The sequence below is a fragment of the Terrapene carolina genome, unplaced genomic scaffold (assembly GCF_002925995.2).
Source record: "Terrapene carolina triunguis isolate 2854851 unplaced genomic scaffold, T_m_triunguis-2.0 Scaffold236, whole genome shotgun sequence".
NCBI classification, from domain to species: domain Eukaryota; kingdom Metazoa; phylum Chordata; order Testudines; family Emydidae; genus Terrapene; species Terrapene triunguis.
In genome coordinates this window covers 11,914,456-11,937,307 of record NW_020664587.1, presented here as the reverse complement: position 1 = coordinate 11,937,307, position 22,852 = coordinate 11,914,456, and the positions used below count along the sequence as shown (strand labels likewise).

The 22,852-nt window shown below is 45.0% G+C and overlaps 1 protein-coding gene across 1 annotated transcript; it reads left to right on the top strand.

The window, feature by feature from the left end:
* Positions 1-274: 274 nt before the first annotated feature.
* Positions 275-5,833, top strand: NDUFS5 (NADH:ubiquinone oxidoreductase subunit S5). The gene is made up of 3 exons (XM_024202520.3): positions 275-387; positions 3,073-3,290; positions 5,470-5,833. The coding sequence occupies exons 2-3, from the start codon at positions 3,075-3,077 to the stop codon at positions 5,572-5,574; spliced, it is 321 nt and encodes a 106-aa protein (XP_024058288.1). The 5' UTR covers positions 275-387; positions 3,073-3,074; the 3' UTR covers positions 5,575-5,833.
* The last annotated feature ends 17,019 nt before the right edge of the window (positions 5,834-22,852 follow it).

Below are 22,852 nucleotides of genomic sequence, written 5' to 3'. Positions count from 1 at the left end.
TCTCAAAATTGTCGACACAAGCCACACTTGGGGGCAGGGGGAGAACACCTGTAAATTTCCACAATACAGGTATACACACCATCTTCAGTGACAATTTTATTTAAAGTTACTGGGCAAGCATCATGTAGTGACTTGAAACAGGTTTTAATTGCAGGCCAGTTTCTCAAAAGGTGGTCAACTGCTGGGTTAAGGGATAGCCTCTTCTGCTCACATGTCTCAAGTACTTCTTTCCATTCAATTTCAATAAACTCAGAAAAAACCTTTACGTTCTTCTCTGCACTTTGCAGGCACAAAAAAGTGGTTGTAAATTTTCAACACAATCATTTTTACATCAACTAACAGCAGATTGCTAGCGTGTTTGCAGGTATCGTGGGTTGTGTGTGCAAGGTAAGTTTGCCTTCAGAATGCAGTCATTTTCAGCAATAACTGATGCATCTGTGAACTATGGCAAACACAGCGTGGTGTATTATAGTCAAGTATGTGGTAATACAATTAATGTTAAGCTGGTGTTTCTCTAGGCAGTTCTTTATAGCATGATGAATCTGCGAGTGGCGTTCATCACTGTCTTCATAAAAATCAAGCGGGTTGCATTGAACACCATTTGATGTGATAAAGTATCCCAAGCACACTGGAAACATCTTTCTTTTCCTTTTATTTGAGGCATCAGTTGCTACAGAGGCCTTGGCTACACTTGGGACTTCACAGCGCTGCGAGAGAGCTCTCGCAGTGCTGTATGTACTCCACCTCTCCGAGGGGAATAGCTTGCAGTGCTGCGAGCGTGCAGCACTGCAGGCTCTGATTACACTGGTGCTTTGCAGCGCTGTACTTGCTGCGCTCAGGGGGGTGTTTTTTCACACCCCTGAGCGCAGCAAGTTGCAGCGCTGTACACCATCAGTGTAGCCAAGGCCAGAGAAGTACATAGGCTGTTGTGTTGGCATTGGTAATAAATCCATAAACAATTCCTCATGAACTTTGGGGCCAAAACATTGGTCACCAATAGTTCTGCCTTGATTCTTTCACAAGACCGTTAACAATATTTGAATCATGAAACATTTCACTAGCACGCTTATTGCCACAGTGCATGCTGTTGTAACTAAGGCCATGTTTAACTATGTGGTAGATGGTTGCAATTTCTCATGCTGCAGTTCTGTCACATTCAGTGTAAGAGACGAAGAATTTGTTAATATTTTGTCATACCTTTGACGTGTGCTTTTCTTATGTCCATTGTTAACTGTGTGCGGCCTTAGGTCAGTTTTGCCTCCGTGCTTGATAGTGAATTCACACCAGCAGAAAGTACAAGAGGTTTTTCCAGAAATCCTATAGAAGTCAATGAATGCTTAAGTGTTAGTAGGATTAGAATCTTTAGGCCTTGCCTAGACTAAAAAGGGTTTGCTGGTATAGCTATATTGGCAAACGCTCCTAGTGTAGATACAGTATTTACAGGTAAAAGAGCACTTTTGGTGGTATAGCTTATCATAATACCTAGCTCTTATACAGCACTTTTAATTGTTAAATCTCAAGATGCTTTATAAAGGAGGTAATTTATAATTATCCCTGATTTACACATGGGGAAACTGAGGTACAGAAGTGACTTGCCCAAGGTCACGCAGCAGGCCAGGCTCAGAAGAGTGAATAGAACCTGGTCTCCTGAGTCCCAGTTCAGTGTACTACCCACTACACTGTATAAGCAAAAGCACTTTTGTGCCAGCATAATTGTATCTACACTGGGGCTTTTGCCAGTATGCAAATGTCATAAAAAGAATTACAACTCAAGCAATATTCTGTACTGGCAAAAGTTTCTAGTATAGACCATGCCTTGAACCATAAGCTTTCTATGGCAGGGGTCATCTTTATTTTTGTGTCTCATACTGCACCAACCACATTGTTGGGTGTTGAAATTTCAATTAAAACATATATTTATAAATATACTGAAAACATTAATAGATTTTTTTTTTTTATTTTTACAAAATCTAAATTTGGGACATAAAGTAGATGACAATATCATATTAATTATACCTTTAAAAAAAGTTATGTACTGCCTTGTTGGTGAAAATGCAGACTAAAAATTCCACATTTGCTACTTAGCATTATTGTCTCATTCTAGTAGTTCCACAATGTGTATATAGTACAGTCTCTCTTCCCTGAATAGCCAATAGTGTAAATAAACATAGAATGCACACCTGGGGCCAAATACAGCAATCGTTATTGGGTTAAATCCCCTGTGACTTCAGTGGAAGCTTAGCCTGAGTAGAAAAACTGAGTAAGAACACAGGGCTTATCTTACAGACCTGAGCCACACGGTACAGTATCACAGTTGTTAAAGATCATGCAACCCTAAGAACATGCAGAGAAATGCAAACAGAGGAAGGTACCAACATCCTACATGTCGCATATAAAAAAGATGTTGAAAATTCTTGGAGATCTATTGCAAAAATGCAATCATAAAGTATATTTAACTCGCATCCAACGCTTTTGAGTGCAATTGCCCTTTGGCCTGCCTACGCTAGTTGGGAGATCAGAGACAAGGAGAATGAAGAGATTTACAAGGGCTTGCAAATTATAACCTCCAAGATCATACAATCAAAAGGTTTGCATATATAAAAAATATCTGCGAGTACATGCATATGTGTGTATATATAAGCAGGTCCGTGTATAACTTTAACTGAGTCTGGTGTGAAATACTATTTTATCAATGCATTTTATTATGAATGAACCTTGTGTGCAACAGGAGCCATCCATAGAAATGCCATTGAGTGGATATTTTTGTCATTTTAAAAAATGATTCCAGAACATTTTCTCTCTGTTCAGATGCTAAAGAAGTTAGCTTATATTACCTCTACCTGCCTTTCTGCAAAAAAAAATGGATAATATATGTTGGATGAATGTTTAACTCTTGCTTCTGCTCTTGTGAAAATAAAACTTAAATGAATCACTTGGGGAAAAGTATTAAATCGTGCACTAAAAAGCCTTATTTGAAATATCTGCTTTCATATGCTTCTGTTTTACTGAGCTAAATCTCTAGACTAGTCTTATAACCGCCATTCTTTATCTCCCTCCTCACTTCCTGCTCAGCCATGCCATTTTGGAATCTCCAAGATCAGCTGGGACTCAATGCGGACAGATGGATGCTGCATCAAAGCTCAGAGCAGCCCTACAAACGGCCGGCTCTGTGCCATGCCTTTGAGAAGGAATGGATTGAGTGTGCCAGTGACATTGGGCAGATTCGTGCACACAAGGAGTGCAGACTAGAATATGAAGACTTTCAAGAGTGTATTAATAGGCGCAAAACGGTAAGAAGAGATGAGCTAGTTATGGGCAGGGGAGGGAGTGGGAATGTATATTACACACACTGTGAACACTGGGATAAATAATAAGAGCTATGCAAAATTTTCAGTCCAGTACAAAGAGCAATAACCATACACCTGTCACTAGGCCCTAAGGCCCAACTTCTGCCTCCAGATAAATGTCTGTGATTCCTAGTGACTTCAGAGGGAGCCTGAGAGCAGAATTTGACCATAGCAATGCAGTGAGAAATTTAGTATTCTGTAGAGAAAGCAGAGCAGAATATCATCAATAGATTAGTCCTATGTCTGACTCTCAAAACATTTTTTTCTTGGAGATTTTGTTCCTTGTCAGTGCCTGGTTATTGTTGGGATGAGTACGTTGTAGAGTCTGAGCAAATAACCTTGTAGTTAAATTAAGACATGGAACTCTTCAAACCTTGACAATGTTTGTGTTTATTTGTAAACCGGATACACTCTCAGAAAATGCTCTCTTCAGTTCTCTTTCACTGAGGCAACAGATTGGTCAGCTCAGCAGGAAACCCAATGGGTCAGGTGACATTCCTGTCTTGGCTAACTGAGCCACAGAACTTGTGGAACATTGCAGCATGCTGTTTACTTTCCAGGAACTTCAGCTGTGATCCACCCAACTTCCTGCTCCCTGATTCAATAAGGAAAACATGGATTTGGGATCTTTGATGGGTAGACCTGCCTTCTTAAAAGGATGCCAAGGACTGTAGTAACAAGGGATATCAGATGGGCCATTCTGAGTTATATTTCCCAGTTTGTATTATTGTTTCCCTGTTTCCTGACTGCAAGGTCTCTAATCATACTGTAGTCACAATGTGCTTGTACCATGGAGTTGTTATAAACTAAAATGTTGCCCATTAAGCTGATACACACATCAATTAGTAACAGGTAACTGAGCATATGTTATAAAAATAGTTTCCCTTGGAGGAGATTTAGTGGTTATGTAGCACTGTACATTTTCGAAATGGTTTATGAACATGAGCCCTTACAATGCTGAACCTGCTTAGATAAGGTTAATTCTCTCTGATCTTATGGGAACACCGTGACAGATAAGTTTATACGTGCAGCTTATGTGTAACGGGGCCATCACTGCCAAGTTATTGGGGACACAGGGCAGAAAGGGACTTCAGGAGAAGGAGTAAGGTGGAAGGAAGTTTAGTGTTGTTGCTTACTCAGAGCATTGTAAGCAAATAACAAATGAGGTTAAAGGCTGTGGGGTGAACTCTCAACTCTGAATTTTCCCTGTGGTTTCTATGAAAGTTGTATCTTGACTCAAACCATGTGATTCTTAGTAATAAATGTTTATCATATGGTAGCTGAAAGACCCCAGTCGGGACAGGAGCCCCATTGTGCTACGTGCTGTACAAACATAGAAAAGACAATCCTTGTCCTGAAGGGTTACAGTGTAAAGGCAAGAGTGGTTGCAACTGTGTGCATGTCCCTTGTACTTGGGCATATTAGTGACTCCATTCATGGAGAAGTCGGTTAGACTGCAGTTTTCATTGCAATGCAAAATATGCTGGGTTACTGAAATGTCACCCATACTTTGGCCCACTTTACTCACTTGTTTGTAATTTTTGTCTTTTTTTTATTGGTTTTTCTTTTTTTATACACAAAAACCCCTCAGTGCTCCTAAAACACTATATGCAGCTCTTCATCCGTAATAACAAGTGTGTGTCTGATGGAGGGGGGGAAATAACATGGATAAGGAAACAAATTCTAGTTTAAAGTTTTCCTGGGAGTGGTTACAAATGATGACGATGGAAAGATTTTTAAAATTCTGATAATGTCTATTAAAAGACAGATAGTAAAATATAACCGTCTGTAACCCATGAAATGTTCATGCATGTGTATGGTATTACAGCCCCTTCAGTTGCAGCCACTGTTGGGACACATGACTACGTTTAGTTCAGGTTTTCCATTCCATCCAGTGGAGCAATGCACACATTGTTGTATAGATTCTCTTTGCAATTATACTCTGTTGGGAGGGGACGTGGTAATACTGTTTTTACCTTGTAACTAGAATGTCCTAGCGCATTTGTACCAGGGTCCTGACCTGTGAGGCTTTGAAGGAAGCTTCAACTATTCCCGCTGCTTCTCTAGTGTCCTCTTTTCCTGCTACACAATCTTTATTCCTTAACTCATTTGTCTTTGGCAGATACTGCGTCTGATGGCAATTGTGGCGCAGAAGAAGCAGCTGATAAAGGAAGGGAAATACACACCACCTGAACACCACAGTGGCAAACCGGAGGCCAGGCCTTGATCTGCTGCTGGTGACATTGAGTCCTTCTGACAGCACAGCTAACCATGCATCACCCTCTGTGCACGTGTTGTGGGAATGAAACTCTTCTGTTAAAGTTAGCCCTGTGTGCAGCTGTTCTGCTGCTGGCTGTCTCTCTCCTGCAGGCCAGCCATGCAGAGTACAGATGTTCTGAATAAAGGACCTGTCACCTTTTAGATTAAGTGATAGCAGTGTCTGTAACTGATCAGTTCAGAAATTAAATCTCTCCTTTGGAACCCTCCCCTCGGCTCTGTCTTGTTTTTCCTGAGGAGTGGCATATGGGTTAGTGTCCTGAGTTTGAGAGGGATCTTAGTGGCACTAGAGCAGCTCACAAATGCATTGTAATAAATCTCCTGTGCTGACATCTGGGGCCTGATCTGCAAAGACACTGGCTGCCCACAACTCAATTGAAGTCCATGGGAGCTGGGAGCGCACAGCACCCCTGAAAATCAGGCTGTAGCTACCTGCCTTCCCTTCGTTACTTCTGTGTCCTTTAAAAGCCCCTGCCACATATCCTTAGTATAGCATAAACTAGGCTGTCTGATCACACAGAAAGGGGAATCTGCACATTGTTCTATCTGTGATTCCAGGAGATCATTACCCATCACCAACATTCTTCCCTTCGGAAATATCTTTACAGCTCTGTACCATATTCATAGTTCTACCATAAAGCTTCAGTGCCCAAATCATAAACTCAGTCCAATTTGGATCCAAACTTCCTTAAAGTTCAGCCGTTTGGATCCTGGATTCTGGGGCAGGCCTGTATCTCTGCTTTCTCCATGTGCTGTTAATTGGACCCAGCAGGAGGAGCACGAGTAGAAATCCCGAGTCCGAAGGAATCGGGAAGATTGACTGGCTCATCGTCTTGTGTCAGCAGCTGGAACGTGGAGCCAAACTACAGCATTTAGAACAGCTTCCAGAAGTCGGGACCTTTCTGTTAGGGCATGTGTGTGCATCTCGTGCAGTGCAGCATGTCCAAAATATACAACAGGAATGACAGTCCATTTACAGCCTGCTCAGTTGCTTCATGTGCTTTGGGATCGGTATATATATTGGACATATCAGGGACCTGGAACATTTAAACTGGGTGACAGAACTTCATGGTAAAATAGAATATTTGCATTAAGATCCAAAAAGTGTTTGGTCACTGTAGAGAGACAACATGGGTGAGGTAATCTATTTTATCAGAGTAGATTTCCTCCTGGCCTATCACCTGCAATGAGTTGATTTTTGCTCAGTAGCAATAAACTTTGCTTTTAAACCCTGTGTGTCGGTCTGGTCAACCTAAAGAAGAGCTCTGTGGCACTTGGAAGCTTCTCTCTCTCACCAACAGAAGTTGGTCCAATAAAAGATGTTACCTCACCGACCTCGTCTCTCACATATCCTGGGACCAATACGGCTGCAACACCTTAATGCAATCAATTGTGAAAGTTCACTTTGTGTTCTGGGCTCTCCTAATGGCAACAGTCCAGACAGGCTCTGGGTGTCTGTGGTAATTCCACTTTCTACTACCTTCTACGCTTCTGTGCACCGTGACAGCTCCCATTCAACGCTTAGGAATTGGGGCATGGTACTCTGGTTTCTTATCTTTTCTTTACAAATGTGAAAGCTTTATTTTTGTTCTTCATTTGCCTGAACACCTAGCTGGTTTTGGAAAATGGTTGAAGCAAATGTGTACCCGAGAGCAAAGAGGGGAAATGTGTATGCTTTAATCTAGGGCTTTTAATACCCAGGGCTTGGGATTTTAATGTTTAATCTTTGATGCATGGAGTCTATGAATTTCTTGATCCTCTCAGAAACCTACAACGAAGTTGATGCATGATGATAAAAACACTATAAATTACTGCAGACAGACCAAAATGCTGTTTAGAAGGTGATAAAAGCTTCTCATTTTTGACTGAGAATTTATTGTTCTTTAATTCTCTCTCTGCTGATCCCTGCATTTGTCCATTGTTCAGCAGGATATTAAGCCTTATGCATTAGCATTGAGATACGAACGGGCTCCTTGGTCTCAAAGAAGCTGATGAAAGATGGGTGAGAAAAAAGAGACTCATGAATCTGTTGCTTGCAGAAATGTCTTAAAATGATTATTTAAGGGGAAAAGAACTCCAAGTTCACAGAGTAAATTGATTTATGCTCAACTGGTATCTTCTTACGTTTGCTGGACCATGAACCTTCTAAACTTCAAGGCTTGTTAAAGGAGCTGGCATTAAATGCTTGGGAGGAGACTGAGCAAAAGAGCTAGATAAAGATATGAAGAAGTATCTACTAAGCCAGCTGTGTGGTCTGTAAATCGCTCTGTTAGAGGAGAGGCTCAGTTCTCTCTCCCTCCAATATGAAATTGAACTATTAATAAAGCTTCCTACTGCACACTGTGAAGTCAGCAAGAAAATGTAGCTTGCCTGGATGTGTAAATCTCCCCGCTCCCTACAGAGAAAAGCAAACAGCTAATTATCACTGTCTTCAAACATCTGCACCTGTCCTGGGGCTGGGTGGGTAGTGTTGCTGGAGGAACAGTTACTGGGTAAAGTACAAGTTGTCTCCTAATTGGAACAGGACAGATCAGTAAATTAGTCGGGGATACAGAGCCTTTCCTCTCAGGCTCCTGGCTCATGTGGCAGATGGTAAAAAGTTGTTGTTGCACTGAAATCTGTGGGGTAGTTGGTGTGAAATGAGTTGGGGGCCTCAGACCAGGTCCTACTGGACAAATGCCCTCATCACAAAAACTCAGTCTCCGCAGAGAGGCCAAGGGCTGAGGTGATGCACACGGCCAAAGCCAGCCCTGGCCTAAGCAGGTGCAACTGGGCCAACCTGTTCTTGGGGCCCTGGGCATCCCTGATTCATGTAAAGAGGAGAGATTAGGCCCTTTCTGTAAGACCTCCCTGTTCTGGGGTAGCGCAGATAGATTTTATAGACACAGTAACTGACTCACAGCAACGTTAAGTTAATTGCACGTGGTCAAACTGGGCTGGGAATAGACCCCAGCAGTCCTTGCCCCTGTACCCTAAGGACTAGACCACACTGTTTTCCTTATCAGGTCCAGCTTTGGGCTGGGTCCAATAAATCAGCAAGGAGGGATTTTTCGTCCCAAATCTTGACATAAGCAATATTCTCTGTTTGTGAAACTTGATTAAAAACTTGTTTGTCAGAGTGAAAGCGTAACGTGTTGACCCTGCAGCATGTGACTTTCAGGTGAGTACCCAGGGTACTGGGGGAGCGAGGATCTTACTGGTTTCCCAATAGGAATTCTCCAGCTGCTGCCTCCAAAACACACCTTTCCATTTAATTTCCTCCTGGAGGAGTTTGTGGGTTTTCCCTCCCCCTACAGGCCCCAGCTGGATTGATTTCTATAACCCAGATGGATTTCTGCAGCTAACTGTTCAATCTGATTCATTTCTGCCATAATCCACATGGTGTGGGATGGAGACATGCTTCTCCCTGGCAGTTTGTAAGGCGAATGGAGTGGGAAGCATTAGGATGATGGAATGCAGAGAGAGACCCAAACCCACAAAATTTGGATCGTGAGCTGGATCTGGATTTCAAACAGCCCAAAACTCAGGGATGGCTGCATGTGGGATTTGGGGTCAGACCCGAAGGCACCTGTGAGGATGAAGCACTTATTTTTGCTCAGCATCACATTCCTTAAGTTCACATGGTGGCGATTGTGCCTCCCCTTAGAGTGAACTGTGTCTGAAAATAATGTTTTGAATTAAATCTGGCATTTCTCAGCCTTTTTGTTGTCCGTGACCTGATTGCTGAGTAGAACGATGTCATTTTGATTCTGTCCTGACCAGATTCTGATCTGATTTACACTAGCATAAATGAGGAGTAAATCCACGCAACTCACCGGAGTTGTACTGGTGTGAGATCCAAATCAGGCTCTGAGTAGGGAAGCTCAATGTAAGAAACAGGAACGCTTTACCCAGTCAGATTGCATTATATTCTGCTAAGCCAGAGAGGAACTTTCCTGTGTGACGTTTTCAAATATGAAACCTGTTTAGAGAGTTTTTATGTAAAGGGGGTGAAACTTACCTAATCGTGCTGACATTCAAGTAGATTACTGTGCCTCAGATACAGAGGCAGGAGAGGGGAAATATTCCAGATGGAAATCAAGGAAACAGACAGCGAAAGAGCTATGAGAACAAATAAAAAGCAATGCTTTAAGATAGAACCTTCCCAGTGTGTTTTTGTGGTGTTTGAAAGCTCCTTGGGCAGAGACTGTCTCTCTTATGGTGCTGAGCGTACTATGTTCATTTAACAAATAAGAACCATAACACCAAAGCACAGTGCTGCAAACCAAACAGCACCCCCGCAACTGGTGTAATATTTGCATTGGACAGGGTAGTGACAATGTCCTGGAGGTCTGGTGATGATGTGTCATGGGTAATGATGCATGTCACACATTCTGGGTGTTCAATGTGGGTCATAGCACACCGGCTGCTGAATATTTAGCAGTACTGAGAAGCTATAAATAGGGCTATTTAGAGAGGAAAAATAGGGGACTGTTTTTAACCTAATTTAAATGCATTGGAGTGGGAAAGCTTTTTGGAGAAACAGAGTGGGGGAGTGATAGCTATTTTGCTATAAAGCCCTCCCTTAAGATAGGCACAGCTGGCCTGTTGTTATATCTATTATGGCAATGTCTTGGAACCCCAATCAAGGATCAGGGGCTTCATTGTGTTAGGTGCTGTACAATCAAGTAAAAGCGTCCCTGAGCTTACCACCTTGACCTCCCCCACGTGTCTGGAAATCAGCATGCAAGAAAGAGAAATCCTGCAGGACTTGCATGTGAGATATTCCATTTGTTTGACAAACTGGCACCAGAAAGAAATAATGGGCAGGGGAAGAGCTCCAAACAATAGCTTTGCAGCGAGTCACTGGATATTAGCCACTGGCGTTCTGTCTAGCCCTGCTCAAAAGACAGGGACGGGGAGCTGTCTGACAGTCCCCATAAAGAGAACCCTTTTGTATCTCATTTTGGGACCATCACTTCCTCCTCATTGGTGATGATTTATTATGTAACGAGCCCTCCTCCATAGATGTGAGCCGTGCTTTGCAAAACATAAAGACAAGGTCCTTGTCCAGAGGTGCTTAATGTTAGACACGGACAGAGACACCATATAGGACAATAATTCCAAACACAAGAAGATACAGAGAAACAGTTGGTGAGGAGGCCAGTATAGGAGGCTTGGGGAAAGGAGTGGGTTTCAAGCAGGGGTTTGAGGGAGGCCCACTTGATGACTGTTTTGATGGCATCTTCATCACAGCGCTCATTCAATCAGTTGCATCACAAGTCCCTAGAAAACCGAGCATATAATGGCAACTGCGACTGACTCGTAACTAGAGTGGTGCTAGTGGAACAGGCGGGTGTGACTGTGATAATTGCTACTTTGCTAAGGGTATGTCTACACTACAGGATTAATCCGAATTTAGATAATTCGAATTTGGGAAACAGGTTGTATAAATTCGATTGTGCGCGGCCACACTAAGCACCTTAATTCGGTTTTTAACCACATTAATTCGGTGGTGTGCGGCCACACTACCCCATTAACTTAAACACAGTAATTCGGTGGTGTGCGGCCACACTAACCCTAATTCGAATTAACAAAATCGATTTAGGCGTTACTCCGCTCGTCGAGGTGGAGTACAGAAATCGATTTTAAGTGCCCTTTAATTCGAATTAACTGGCTCTGTAGTGTGGACGGGTGAAGGGTTAATTCGGATTAACGCAGCTAAATCCGAATTAAAGTCCTAGTGTAGACCAGGCCTAAATAAACGTCCTGACAGACTCTGAAAGAGAAGAGATGAGTCTAAAAGGCAAAAAAAGCGCAAGGACCTTGCAGTGTCAGAAGCGGCAATCGGGGCTAGTTCAGGTGTTGAAGGAAATATTGAAATATATCTAAATACTTCTGTCTCCCAAGTGGCTCTTTAGAACATTCCACAATCGAGTTGCTCTGTCAACAACTGTTCATGCAGCAGAGAGCTAGTGGCAATGATAGTGGTAGTGATAGCAAGAACCGAGAAGGGCTGAACCATTTGTGTTGGTTACCGCTGTATTTGAAATTTCAGTTCATGAGCAAAACAAATGAAACCTGGGGGAAAATCCCAGTTCAGAGAAAGATAAAAATACACCCAGGCAATTCCTGGAAAAATGGAGAAAGTATCTTTATCTCCTGATGGGTGAGTTGCAGCATTGTGGAAGTTTGTTTTGAAACACAAATACTAGGAGTGAAGATCAGCCATAATTTAGGTATGTTTCCTTGAATTACAGGAAAATTTTGGCCCTGAAACTCCCTGGCTGAATGCCAACAGGCAAACGGGACCTTCAGAGTCCCCCAACTTTTTGTGCAAGTCACAAGAAAAATCCTAAAAGGAGGATGTTTTCAGTGTATATTTTATATGAACTTATTCTCCAGTTTTTACTTCATTGGGATTTTATTGGCTTGAACCTAAAGTATGAAACCCTAGACATAATCTAGAGAGACCCAGAAGGAAGGCAGAGAGCCAGGACAGCGCAAAGACCTCTCCTCAGAGATCCTTCAGAAATCCTTGGCGATTTTTCTTTTATAGCTCTTAATGTGGATACCAGCCATCCACAACGAGGATTCCCGGAGGATGAGGGACATAACATACTCAGAATTTTAGGGACCAGTTTTTCCAAGTCCTTAGCCACATGAAATCAGCTCATGTGGAGAAACCCTTGGAAGAGATTTACCTTGTCCTATGCCTTGCCTACACTAGAAAGGGATTGCTGGTATAACTACAGCAGTCTGTCTATCTTACTGGCAAACCCTCCTAAAGGAGACCCAGTTTATACTGCCAGAAAAGTTCTTTTTGCCAGTATTGCTTATACCAGTTCCCCCCTCAAAATTAGCCCTTCTTCTTCTTGCTTGCCACTTTCCTATTTGGGGTCATGAATTTTTTTTATAGCCTCCATCCAAAACACAATTGTTTGCTTGGCTTTCACGCCAATTGATCTCTCTACCATCCTCTGATATCCAGTCCATGTACTGAGTCTTTGACCTCCCACCTTGGTCATCTTCCATCCACGATCATTGCAAGGGCCATCCTACCAATATAACTCTTGGGTCTCCACTGGACATGTCCATATCAACATAGCCTAGCCTGCCTCAACTTGTCTTCAACTGGGGTAACCTGTATTAGGCCCCTCACAGACTCACTTTGTTTCCTATCACAGAGTGTCCCACCATCTCATCATCTTCATTTCCAGAGTGGGAAGCATACAGATTTATTTTCTTGTGGCCTGACCAGTCTCTGTTCTGTACATTAGGAGGGGTCGAATTACAGTTTTAGACTCTTTGCTTTTAATTTGATTGATATCTTTTTATCACAGAGAACTGGGATTGGCTCCTACCATTTGACTGAGCAGCTTTGGTACAAGAAACAAAGCTATTCTGGGAAAAGGAGGGTTTTTTTGCTGGTATAAGTGCGTCTACATTAAGTTTTTGCTGGTATAGCTGTGTCGGTCAGGGGTGTGATGTTTTCACTCTTCTAACTGACATAGCTATGCCAGCAAACATGTTAAGTGTTTGACCCACTCACACCATTTTTCTCTAATCCCAAATCATCCAAGAGTGGATCCCCATGTCACCCAATTACTGGGGTGACATTTACAGAAGCTGAGACTGCCTGGATCTAGCTTAGGCATCTATCAATGTGGTACTTAAGCATAGTATCATCTGCAATGGACTTTCTGTGATGTTCAGTGGCAGTCAAAAAAGCTAACAACCTTTAGAAAAGGGATAGATAAGCCAGAAAAATATCAAAATGCCACTATATAAATCTCTGGTATGCCCATGCCTTGAAAGCTGCACTCAGTTCTGGTTGCCCCAGCTCAGAAAAGATATTTTAGAATTGGAAAACGTGCAGAGAAGGGCAACAAAAATTATTAGGGGCATAGAGCAGCTTCCACATTAAGAGAGATTAAAAAGACTGGGACTGTTCAGCTTTAAGGGGGGATATGATAGAGGTCTATAATATCATGAATGGTGTGGAGAAAGTGAATAGGGAAGTGTCATTTACCCTTTTACATAACACAAGAACCAGGGATCACCCAATTAAATTAATAGGCAGCAGATTTAAAACTACCATAAGAAGCCCTCTTCCCACAACACACACTCAACTTGTGGAATTCATTGCCAGGGGATGTTGTGAAGGCCAAAAGTATAACTGGCTTGAAAAAAGAATGAGATAAGTTCATGGAGGATAGGTCCATCAATGGCTATTAGCCATGATGGTCAGGGACACAACCCCACGTTCTGGGTGTCCCTAAATCTCTGACTGCCAGAATCTGGGACTGGATGACAGGGGATAGATCACTTGATAATTGCCCTGTTCTGTTCATTCCCTCTGAAGCAACAGGCTCCAGCTACTGTTGGAAGACAGGATTCTAGGCTGGAAGACAGGATCATTGGTCTGACCTGGCATGGCCATTCTTATGTTCTTAGGAAGCTCCCAGATCAGGTTCTGCAGTACTGTCTGGAACAGATTTTCCATGATATGGAACCATTCAGGACAAGTTTTCTGTGGTTTGGCACCATGTAGAGTAGGTTTTACATTACTAGATGTCATCCATAGCTAACTTTCTATAACCTGGAACCAAATGGAATACACTTTCTTCATCTCACAACTAGAGAGGACTGAACTAGTTCAGAGAACTGTAGGAACATTTGAACCTCAGGCTCCTGCCGGGACCCTGAGGCACTGTATTTTGCCAGCTGTGTCTCCTGCCTTTGACAAATAAGGTACGTTCTGACCTGGCCATAAAGGATTGATCCCATGAGGGAGCCATTCTGGCTTAATACACACATTCCTCCTGCTCCAGAAGCTGCTGCACTAGTGTTCCTAGATGTGTCTGTGGCTTCCTAGCAGCCACTTCAGTTTCTATCTGCCTCTGAGACAGAAAACAAACAACTCACAGAATGTGAATAATTTATAAAAAGGGAAAGGAAAAAAAAGAGGCAGGTTTGATAGGTGGAGCCTAGCGAAGTGATGAACGAGAGAGCCCCGGGGACATATCCTCAGCTGGTGTCGATTGGCATAGTTCTATTGAACTCCACAGGGCTAGGCTGATTTGCACCAGCTGAGACTGTGACCCCTGGAGTTCTGCACAGACACCGAATTTGTCATTTCCTTACCACCTCACTTGCAGTTGGCTGCAGTATTACTTAGTAATGATCCTGCCAGCCGAGCATCTCAAAGGGCTCTACAGACATTTGTGAATTAAGTCTGACAAGCCCCCTATGATGGAGGTAAGAATTCTATTCACTTTCTCCGCACCATTCCTGACTTTATAGACGTCTACCATATCCTCCCGTAGTCGTCTCTTTTCCAAACTGAACGGTCCCAGTTTTTAAAATCTCTCCTAATGTGGAAGCTGTTCCATCCCCCTAATCATTTTTGTTGCCCTCCTCTGTACTTTTTCCAAGGTGCCAGCTCATGCCAATGCCTCGAGGCCTCAGCTGAACACTGACAAATGCAAATGTACTTTTTCCAATTCTAATATATCTTTTTGAGATGGGGCGACCAGAACTGCACGCAGTATTCAAGGTGTGGGCGTAGCATGGATTTCTATAGTGGCATTGCGATATTTACTGTCTTATTATCTATCCCAGGGATGGGCAAACTTTTTGGCCTGAGGGCCACATCGGGGTTCTGAAACTATATGGAGGGCTGGGTAGGGAAGGCTGTGCCTCCCCAAACAGCCTGGCCCCCACCCCCTATTCACCCCCTCCCACTTCTCGCCACCTGACTACCCCCCTCAGAACTCCTGATCCATCCAACCCGCCCTGCTCCTTGTCCCCTGACCGCCTCCTTCTGGGACCCCCCCGCCCCTAACCGCCCCCCAGGACCCCACTCCCTATCCACCCCCCCCCCGCTCCCTGTCTGCCCCGTCCCCTATCCATACCCCAGGACTCCCACATCTATCCAACCGCTCCCTGTCCCCTGAGTGCCCCTGGGAACCCCTGCCCCTTATCCACCCCCCGTCCCCTTACCATGCCGCTCAGAGCACCAGGACTGGCCACCGCGCGTTGCCCAGCAGGAGCTCGCAGCCCCCTGCCCAGAGCGCTGCTGGCACGGCGATCTGAGGCTGCGGGGAAGGGGGGACAGCAGGGGAGGGGCCGGGAGCCCAAGGGCCGGGCAGGACAGTCCCGCGGGCTGTAGTTTGCCCACCTCTGGTCTATTCCTTTCCTAATGGTTCCTAACACTCTGTTCGCTTTTTTGACCGCTGCTGCACATTGAGCGGATGCTTTTAGGAAACTATCCACAATGACGCCAAGATTTCTTTCTTGAGTGGTAACGGCTAATTTAGATCCCATCATTTTGTGTGTAGAGCTGGGATTATGTTTTCCAATGTGCATTACTTTACATTTATCAGCACTGAATTTCAGCTGCCATTTTGTTGCCCATTCACCAAGTTTTGCGAAATCCCTTTGTAACTCTTTGCAGTTAACTTTGGACTTAACTATCTCGAGCACTTTTGTGTCATCTGCAAACTTTGCCATCTCACTGTTTACCCCTTTTTCCAGATTTGTGACTATGTTGTGTCAAGCTGTCTGGAGTGCCTCAAGAGTGTGAGTACCAACCTCGTCAGGACAGACTGTGAAGAAGCAGGACCCACACCCCAAATTGATTGTGACTTCTATATTAAGATTTCACCAACCAAATATCAAGTGTTAACTCCTCAGGCACTACCACAGCCTTAACCTGGTGTCACAGACAGTCCCTTTGGGTACTCCGATCTATCTTGCCACCCAGATATGTTTGCCTTTGTGATACATGGTCCCTTGCACCAAAAAATCACAACAATATTCAAATTACTCCAAGTCCCAAAGGACCAGTCACTTACCCCAGGTCAATTGCACTTTAGATCCTGCACCAAAGACAACACTTGTAGCCAATGTTATAACAAATTAACTAAAGATTTATTAACTAGGAAAAGGAAATAAGAGAGTTATTTACAAGGTTATGTACAAGAAACTTCTATAATAAACAAGCTCTATATGGCCTTTAGGGCTAACCCAGGCTAAGCACCGGGGAACTTTTGCTTATGCTTAGAAATCTTGCCCTCCCAAAACCCAAGCAGCATAAAAACTAAGTTTCCTCCTGTCAAGGATTTTTATTGCCTTCCCCTAGAATTCAAGCTGATGGGACAAGTCCACCAGCACCTCTCTTCTTCATGGGTGCAGGGGGAGCAATCAACAAAATCTTTTGTCTTTTGATGTTCCACAAGGGCTTCTCTGGTGTCTATGGGCCTTTTGTTGGGCAGGAGATAACTCTTGCTATGTCAAACTAGTATTTCACACTTGGTAATGCTTCTCTCCTAAGTGTGTGTGTGTGTAGGGGGGTGCATGTTACAGTTTCAGAGCAAATACTTTTACAATTACAGAGAAAACACTTAAATACTGCCTTATAACATGCAATACAGGTATTAATGGGTGGCGGGTGAACCCCCACTTTGGGGAGGCTAGCCCACCGGCCCTGCCCCTTCTGCCCGAGTCCCCACCCCCACATGCCAGAGCCCTAAACCCCCTCCCCCCCAGCCACCACAGCCAGCCCCCCCCAGCGCCAGGCCGAATGCTGGGCCAGGCCGCTCCTTTCCGTGCCCTGCCAGGTCAGTCCCAGTGCTGGGCCGGGCCGAGCCACTCCCCCGGCCCCGCCAGAGTGCTGGGCTGGGGCAGCCCCAGCGCTGCACCAAGCCGCCCACCTCCCCCCCAACCGCTGGGCCGAGCTGCCCCCACCTGAGCGTTGGGTAGAGCCGGCAGCCCCGCCCCCATCTGAGCCGGCGGCCCCAGTGTGCCTGGCGAGCCGCCTCAGTCCCCCGCCAGACCCCCATGCCTGGCGCTTGCTTGCAGCGTCCCTCCTCATTCCCCCGCCCCCGAGAAGAAGCGACGCGGTGAGCAGCAGGGATCTGGGGGCGGGGGGGAGGTGGAGTGCAGGTAGACAGGTGACAGCAGCAGCAGGCGGTGGGTGGGGACCTCGGCGAAGGGGCAGGGCTACTGCGGTCCCATTGTCCGTTGAGGGCGGCTGCGCCAGGGAAGGCTTAACTAACTTCCCTGGCCTATTATACCCGCCGCCCATGCAGGTCTTATAAGTGAGATTAATGCATACAGCAACTTACAAGCATTTCATAAAGTCTAAACACATTCTTATCAATCTAACACCTATTTGACCAGTACTAACACACGGGTGAGCCAGACTGGTTTCCAGCTATGCATTTGTCAGTGTTCAGTTGAGGCCTTGGAGCCTTGGCATGAGCTGGCACCAGGTCCGCTAGCATCACATGTTGAACAGCACTGGAGTCCCGGTCAGATCCTTGGGAGACCCCGCTATTTACCTCTCTCCATTGTGAAAACTAACCATTTATTCCTACCCTGTATTTCCTGTCTTTTAATAAGTGACTGATCCATGTGAGGACCTTCCCCTTATCCGGTAACTGCTTATTTTGCTTAGGAGCCTTCGGTGAGGGACCTTGTCTAAGGCTCTCTGAAAGTCCAAGTACACTATATCCACTGGATCACCCTTGTCCACGTTTGTTGACCCCCCTCAGAGAATTCTAATAGAGGGGTGAGGCATGATTTTCCTTTACAAAAGCCATGTTGACTCTTCCCCAACAAATTGTGTTCGTCTATGTGTCTGATAATTCTTTACTATCGTTTCAATAAATTTGCTGGGTACTGAAGTTAGGCTTACCGGCATCTGATTGCCAGGATCGCCTCTGGTGCCTTTTTAAAACATCAGCGTTACATTAGCTATCCTCCAGTCTTCTGGTACAGAGGCTGATTTAAGTGATAGGTTACATACCACAATTAGTAGTTCTGCAGTTTCATGTGCGAGTTCCTTCCAAACTCTTGGGTGAATACTATCTGGTCCTGGTGACTTATTACTCTTTAATTTCTCAATTTGCTCCAAAGCCTCATCTATTGACCCCTCAATCTGAGACAGTTCCTCAGATTCGTCACCTAAAAAGAATGGCCCAGGTGTGGGGAATCTCTGCCACATCCTCCTCAGTGAAGACCAGTGCAAAGAATTCTTTTAGCTTCTCCGCAATGGCCTTGTCTTCCTTGAGTGCTCCTTTCCCCATTGATTGTTTGGCAGGCTTCCTGCTTCTAATGTCTTTAAGCATTTTCACGGTTAGTTTTTGGGTCTTTTGCTAATTGCTCTTCAACATTTTTTTTTGGCCTGACTAATTATACTTTACACTTTATGTTCCTTTCTATATTTCTCAGTGGCAGTCTGGAACAGAACCCAGGTCTCCTGATTTCCAGTCTAGTGCTTTATCCACTGGTTCTCAACCAGGGGTACGTGTACCCCGGGGGTCTGTAGAGGTCTTCCAGGGGGTACATCAACTCATCTAGATATTTGCCTAGTTTTACAACAGGCTATGTAAAAAGCATTAGCAAAGTCAGTACAAATTAAAATTTCATACAGACAATGACTTGTTTATACTGCTCTATACTGAAATGTAAGTACAATATTTATATTCCAGTTGATTTATTTTATAATTATATGGTAAAAATGAGAAAGTCAGCAATTTTTCAGTAACAGTGTGCTGTGACACTTTTGTATTTTTATGTCTGATTTTTTTAAGCAAGTAGTTTTTAAGAGAGGTGAAACTTGGGGGTACGCAAGACAAATCAGACTCCTGAAAGGAGAACAGTTGTCTGGAAAGGTTGAAAGCCAGACTAGGCCCAGCTGCTCTAAAGAGAGATCAAACTATCTATCTTATTATTGTTGTTAATATTTGTATTACAATCATACTCAGGAGCCCATTGTGCTAGCGCTGTAAAGACAAATAACAACGAAGACACTCCCTGCCCCAGACAGCTTGCAGTCTAACTGTGAGACTGGATGAGACAGGCAGACAAAACAGACAGACAGATGGGGCAGGCAAGGATGTGGTAAGAAAATGAACAGAGCTTAGCAGGAAAATAAAAAATCTGTCTGATAACGGCACCCATCCCTGCGGTGTCTGAGCAGCTCCCAAAGAATAAAGCAAAAATAAAAACCAGTTGAAAGACCTGGAGCCGGTGTTACAAAGGCACCTCATGGGTTTTACAAAAGTGCAAAGTAAGTTGGGTGCCTTGAGTGCTCATGGGCTTTTGTAACTCCTAACACCTGCCTATTGGCATCTTTGAAATCCCTTTGAAAATCCGATTCTTTGGAAGTCTAGCTTTCTTTAGTGAGGTGGCTAAGACATGAGAATGGCACCTGCTGTACTCTGACCCAACCCCCCCACCCCCACCTGCTCTATTTACAGGGGATGCTGGGTGCTGATGTAGCACATTCATCATCCCACTCCGTAAGCCTGAGCACATGACTCGCCGGAGCCTTTTTATAATGTCCCCATATTCATTAGTGTTCTGTAATGTGCTTGATCGCCCATCGCGGGGCACAGGCAGATTTTTAACATATGTTGTTTGCAGAAGAAACAAAGGAAAACCACATGCCTCCCAATAAAGAGGCAGCAGCCCTGCTCCCGAGGCCAACGTCTGGGAAAAGGGAGGGGTTTAGTGCCATACCCTGGAGGTTAACAAACTTGAGTCCCTAGCCCATAACAGTAATGAATCTCAGAGTCCAGGGCCCTCTCCTGAGAACACCCTTAGTTATTATTATTCCTTTGTATCACTGTAGTGCCCGAAGACTGCAACAGGACCAGGGCTCCATTGTGCAAGGTGCTGTACAAACACTGCCCTCAACTCCTGGGCATTCAATATTAAATATTGGGACAGTTAACTTGAGCACCTACCTAATTTCAACAGCCACTGTGGCTCATGGAGAAAGCCAGGTTCTCAGATATTGGAAGGTAAGTGCTAAGTCATGTAATATTGTATGTGTAGCCTCAATGGACCCACACATGTGGCTAATATAATTTCCTCCGACTTTATATATCTTCAGTAGCTATATTTGGGTCTGATGATTTTGATTCCTCTCCTCTGTGCTGACTGCTCCCTCTTCCCATCAGCCTCCAGTTAAATATCTGCAAGAAAATGTGTCACTTTTATGGCATGTTCCTTTCCGCAGGTTGTCTATACTCCTATACTCATTGCTTTATTTTGTACAGCATCTTTCACCGTATTCCCCAAATAGAGACAGGTAATCAGTTATATAGCACAGGAGGAGAAAAGGGCCATTTTCAGCTGAGATTTGAAAATAGACGAGGCAGAGGAATGACAAGGAGGCTGTTCCAGAGGACAGGAACTGCCCAGGAGAAGGCTCTCATGCTGGCAGTGGTGGCACTGCGTGCTGAGACAGCCGGAAAGGCAGGGGTGGGGCTAGAGAGAGACAGGGTAGGTGGGACAGGCTGGACCGTGTGCGATGAGACTTTAAAGGAAGAGGAGGGTGGTTTGGAATGATGAACAATGGATATATAAAACATCAGTCCTCTTATTGACTAAAAACAGGAGGATGGGGGCTAGGGTGACCAGATGTCCCGATTTTATGGGGACAGTCCCGATATTTGGGGCTTTTTCTTATATAGGCTCCTATTACCCCCGACCCTCTGTCCCGATTTTTCAGACTTGCTGTCTGGTCAGCCTAATGGGGGCCATGTGTGGAGGGGACCCTCTTCACACGGCTCTCCCCTCCGATGTAGGGACTCAGCTGTCTCATGTCCCCATCCTCCCGCACCCCCCGGCCCTCACAAAAACCTCCTCACTTGTCCAGGGATCTGCACTGATGGAAAAGGCAGGCAGTGGACCTGCTGGGGGAGGAATTGGCAGGCCAGTGGAGGGACACACATTGTCCCCCCTTGCACCCAGATGAGCTTACTGATAAGAGACAACGTGGCCGGTGGGTCTATTGCCTTTCCCACCAAGTCCACTCCGCAGTGGGGATCCTCCTTTAAAGAGGGTCCTTGGGGTAACTGTGGCCAAGGGAGGCCTGGTAGCACAGCTCCAGCTGAGCCCCACTGCCCCGGCACCAGGCCCAGAGCTGATAAGGACACAGAGCTGCAGCAGAGGCCTGGGGCCAGCATTGGGATGATGCTCGCTAGCCTCTCACTGATCCACAGGGGTCTGCATGGGTCCTGGGGCATCTGTGGGGCTTAGGATCAGGTCCAGCAGTTTATTCTACCCTCCTCTGACAGAACAATGTTGGGGAATCTCTGCCAGGGCATCCCCATGGAGTTTTTCCCACTGGTTTGACTGGTGTGCTTGCCATGGCTGTATATATGTGTGATCCAGCTTGATTAATTCACAACTATGTCAGGATAAATTATTTCCCAGGTGAGGCCTTGGGCCGTATTTTCTCTCCCCCAGTATTGAAGTCTGCCTCACAGGTGTGATGTGATCATGTCTAGCCCCCTTCTGAAGTACATCTGTTCCATTAGCTCTCCAAAACACGCCCCACCTCCCTCATTCCAAAGAAGTAGTCCATTCCCGTGTCCCTTTCGCTAGTTGACCAGAATCAATGGATCCTGTAAAGTCCCGCAGATAATATAATTACCCCCTTTCCCCACTGGCTTGATTTAAATTAATGTTTTAACTTTTGAAATACAAGTGTGTGAAGGGGTTGCTGGCTGGTTGGTTAGGGAATTGACGGTTACATGGCTAGAGAGTTAAGGACAGTGGGGAGAATGGGGTGGATAATTAGGGGTGCATGAAAGGAGATAGTGTGGATCAATGGGTTGAGGGGGATAGAGAAAGGGAGATGGGTTGGACTGGGTGAATGGAGGAAGGAGGGAGGGAGGTCGAGGTGGATGAATGAGACAATGGTGGGTGAAGGTGGATGAATGGGGCGATGGTGGATGGAGATGGATGAATGGGGTGGGGGGATGGTGGGTCAAGGTGGATGAATAAGAACATAAGAACACTCATACTGGGTCAGACCAAACTTAGTCATCTTTTTTCCAAACTGAACAGTTCCAGTCTTTTTAATCTCTCCTCATATGGAAGCTGTTCCATACCCCTAATCATTTTTGTTGCCCTTTTCTGAACCTTTTCCAATTCCAATATATCTTTTTTGAGATGGGGTGACCACATCTGCAGGCAGTATTCAAGATGTGGCCATACGATGGATTTATATAGAGGTACTATATGGGGTGGTGGGCAGAGATGGATGAATGGGGTGGGGGGATGGTGAACAGAGGTGGATGAATGGGGTGGGGGGATGGTCAACGGAGGTGCATGAATGGGGGGATGGTGGATAATGGGCAGAAGTGGAGGAATGGGGTGGGGCGATAGTGGGGAATGGTGGGCGGAGGTGGATGAATGCGGGGAAGGTGGATGAATGGGGGGAC

Bases quoted from the DNA above. Each gene is read 5' to 3' on its own strand.
- NDUFS5 (XM_024202520.3), top strand. From the start codon at position 3,075: ATGCCATTTTGGAATCTCCAAGATCAGCTGGGACTCAATGCGGACAGA. The intron at 3,291-5,469 runs GTAAGAAGAGAT...TGTCTTTGGCAG, and splicing joins GTATTAATAGGCGCAAAACG to ATACTGCGTCTGATGGCAAT.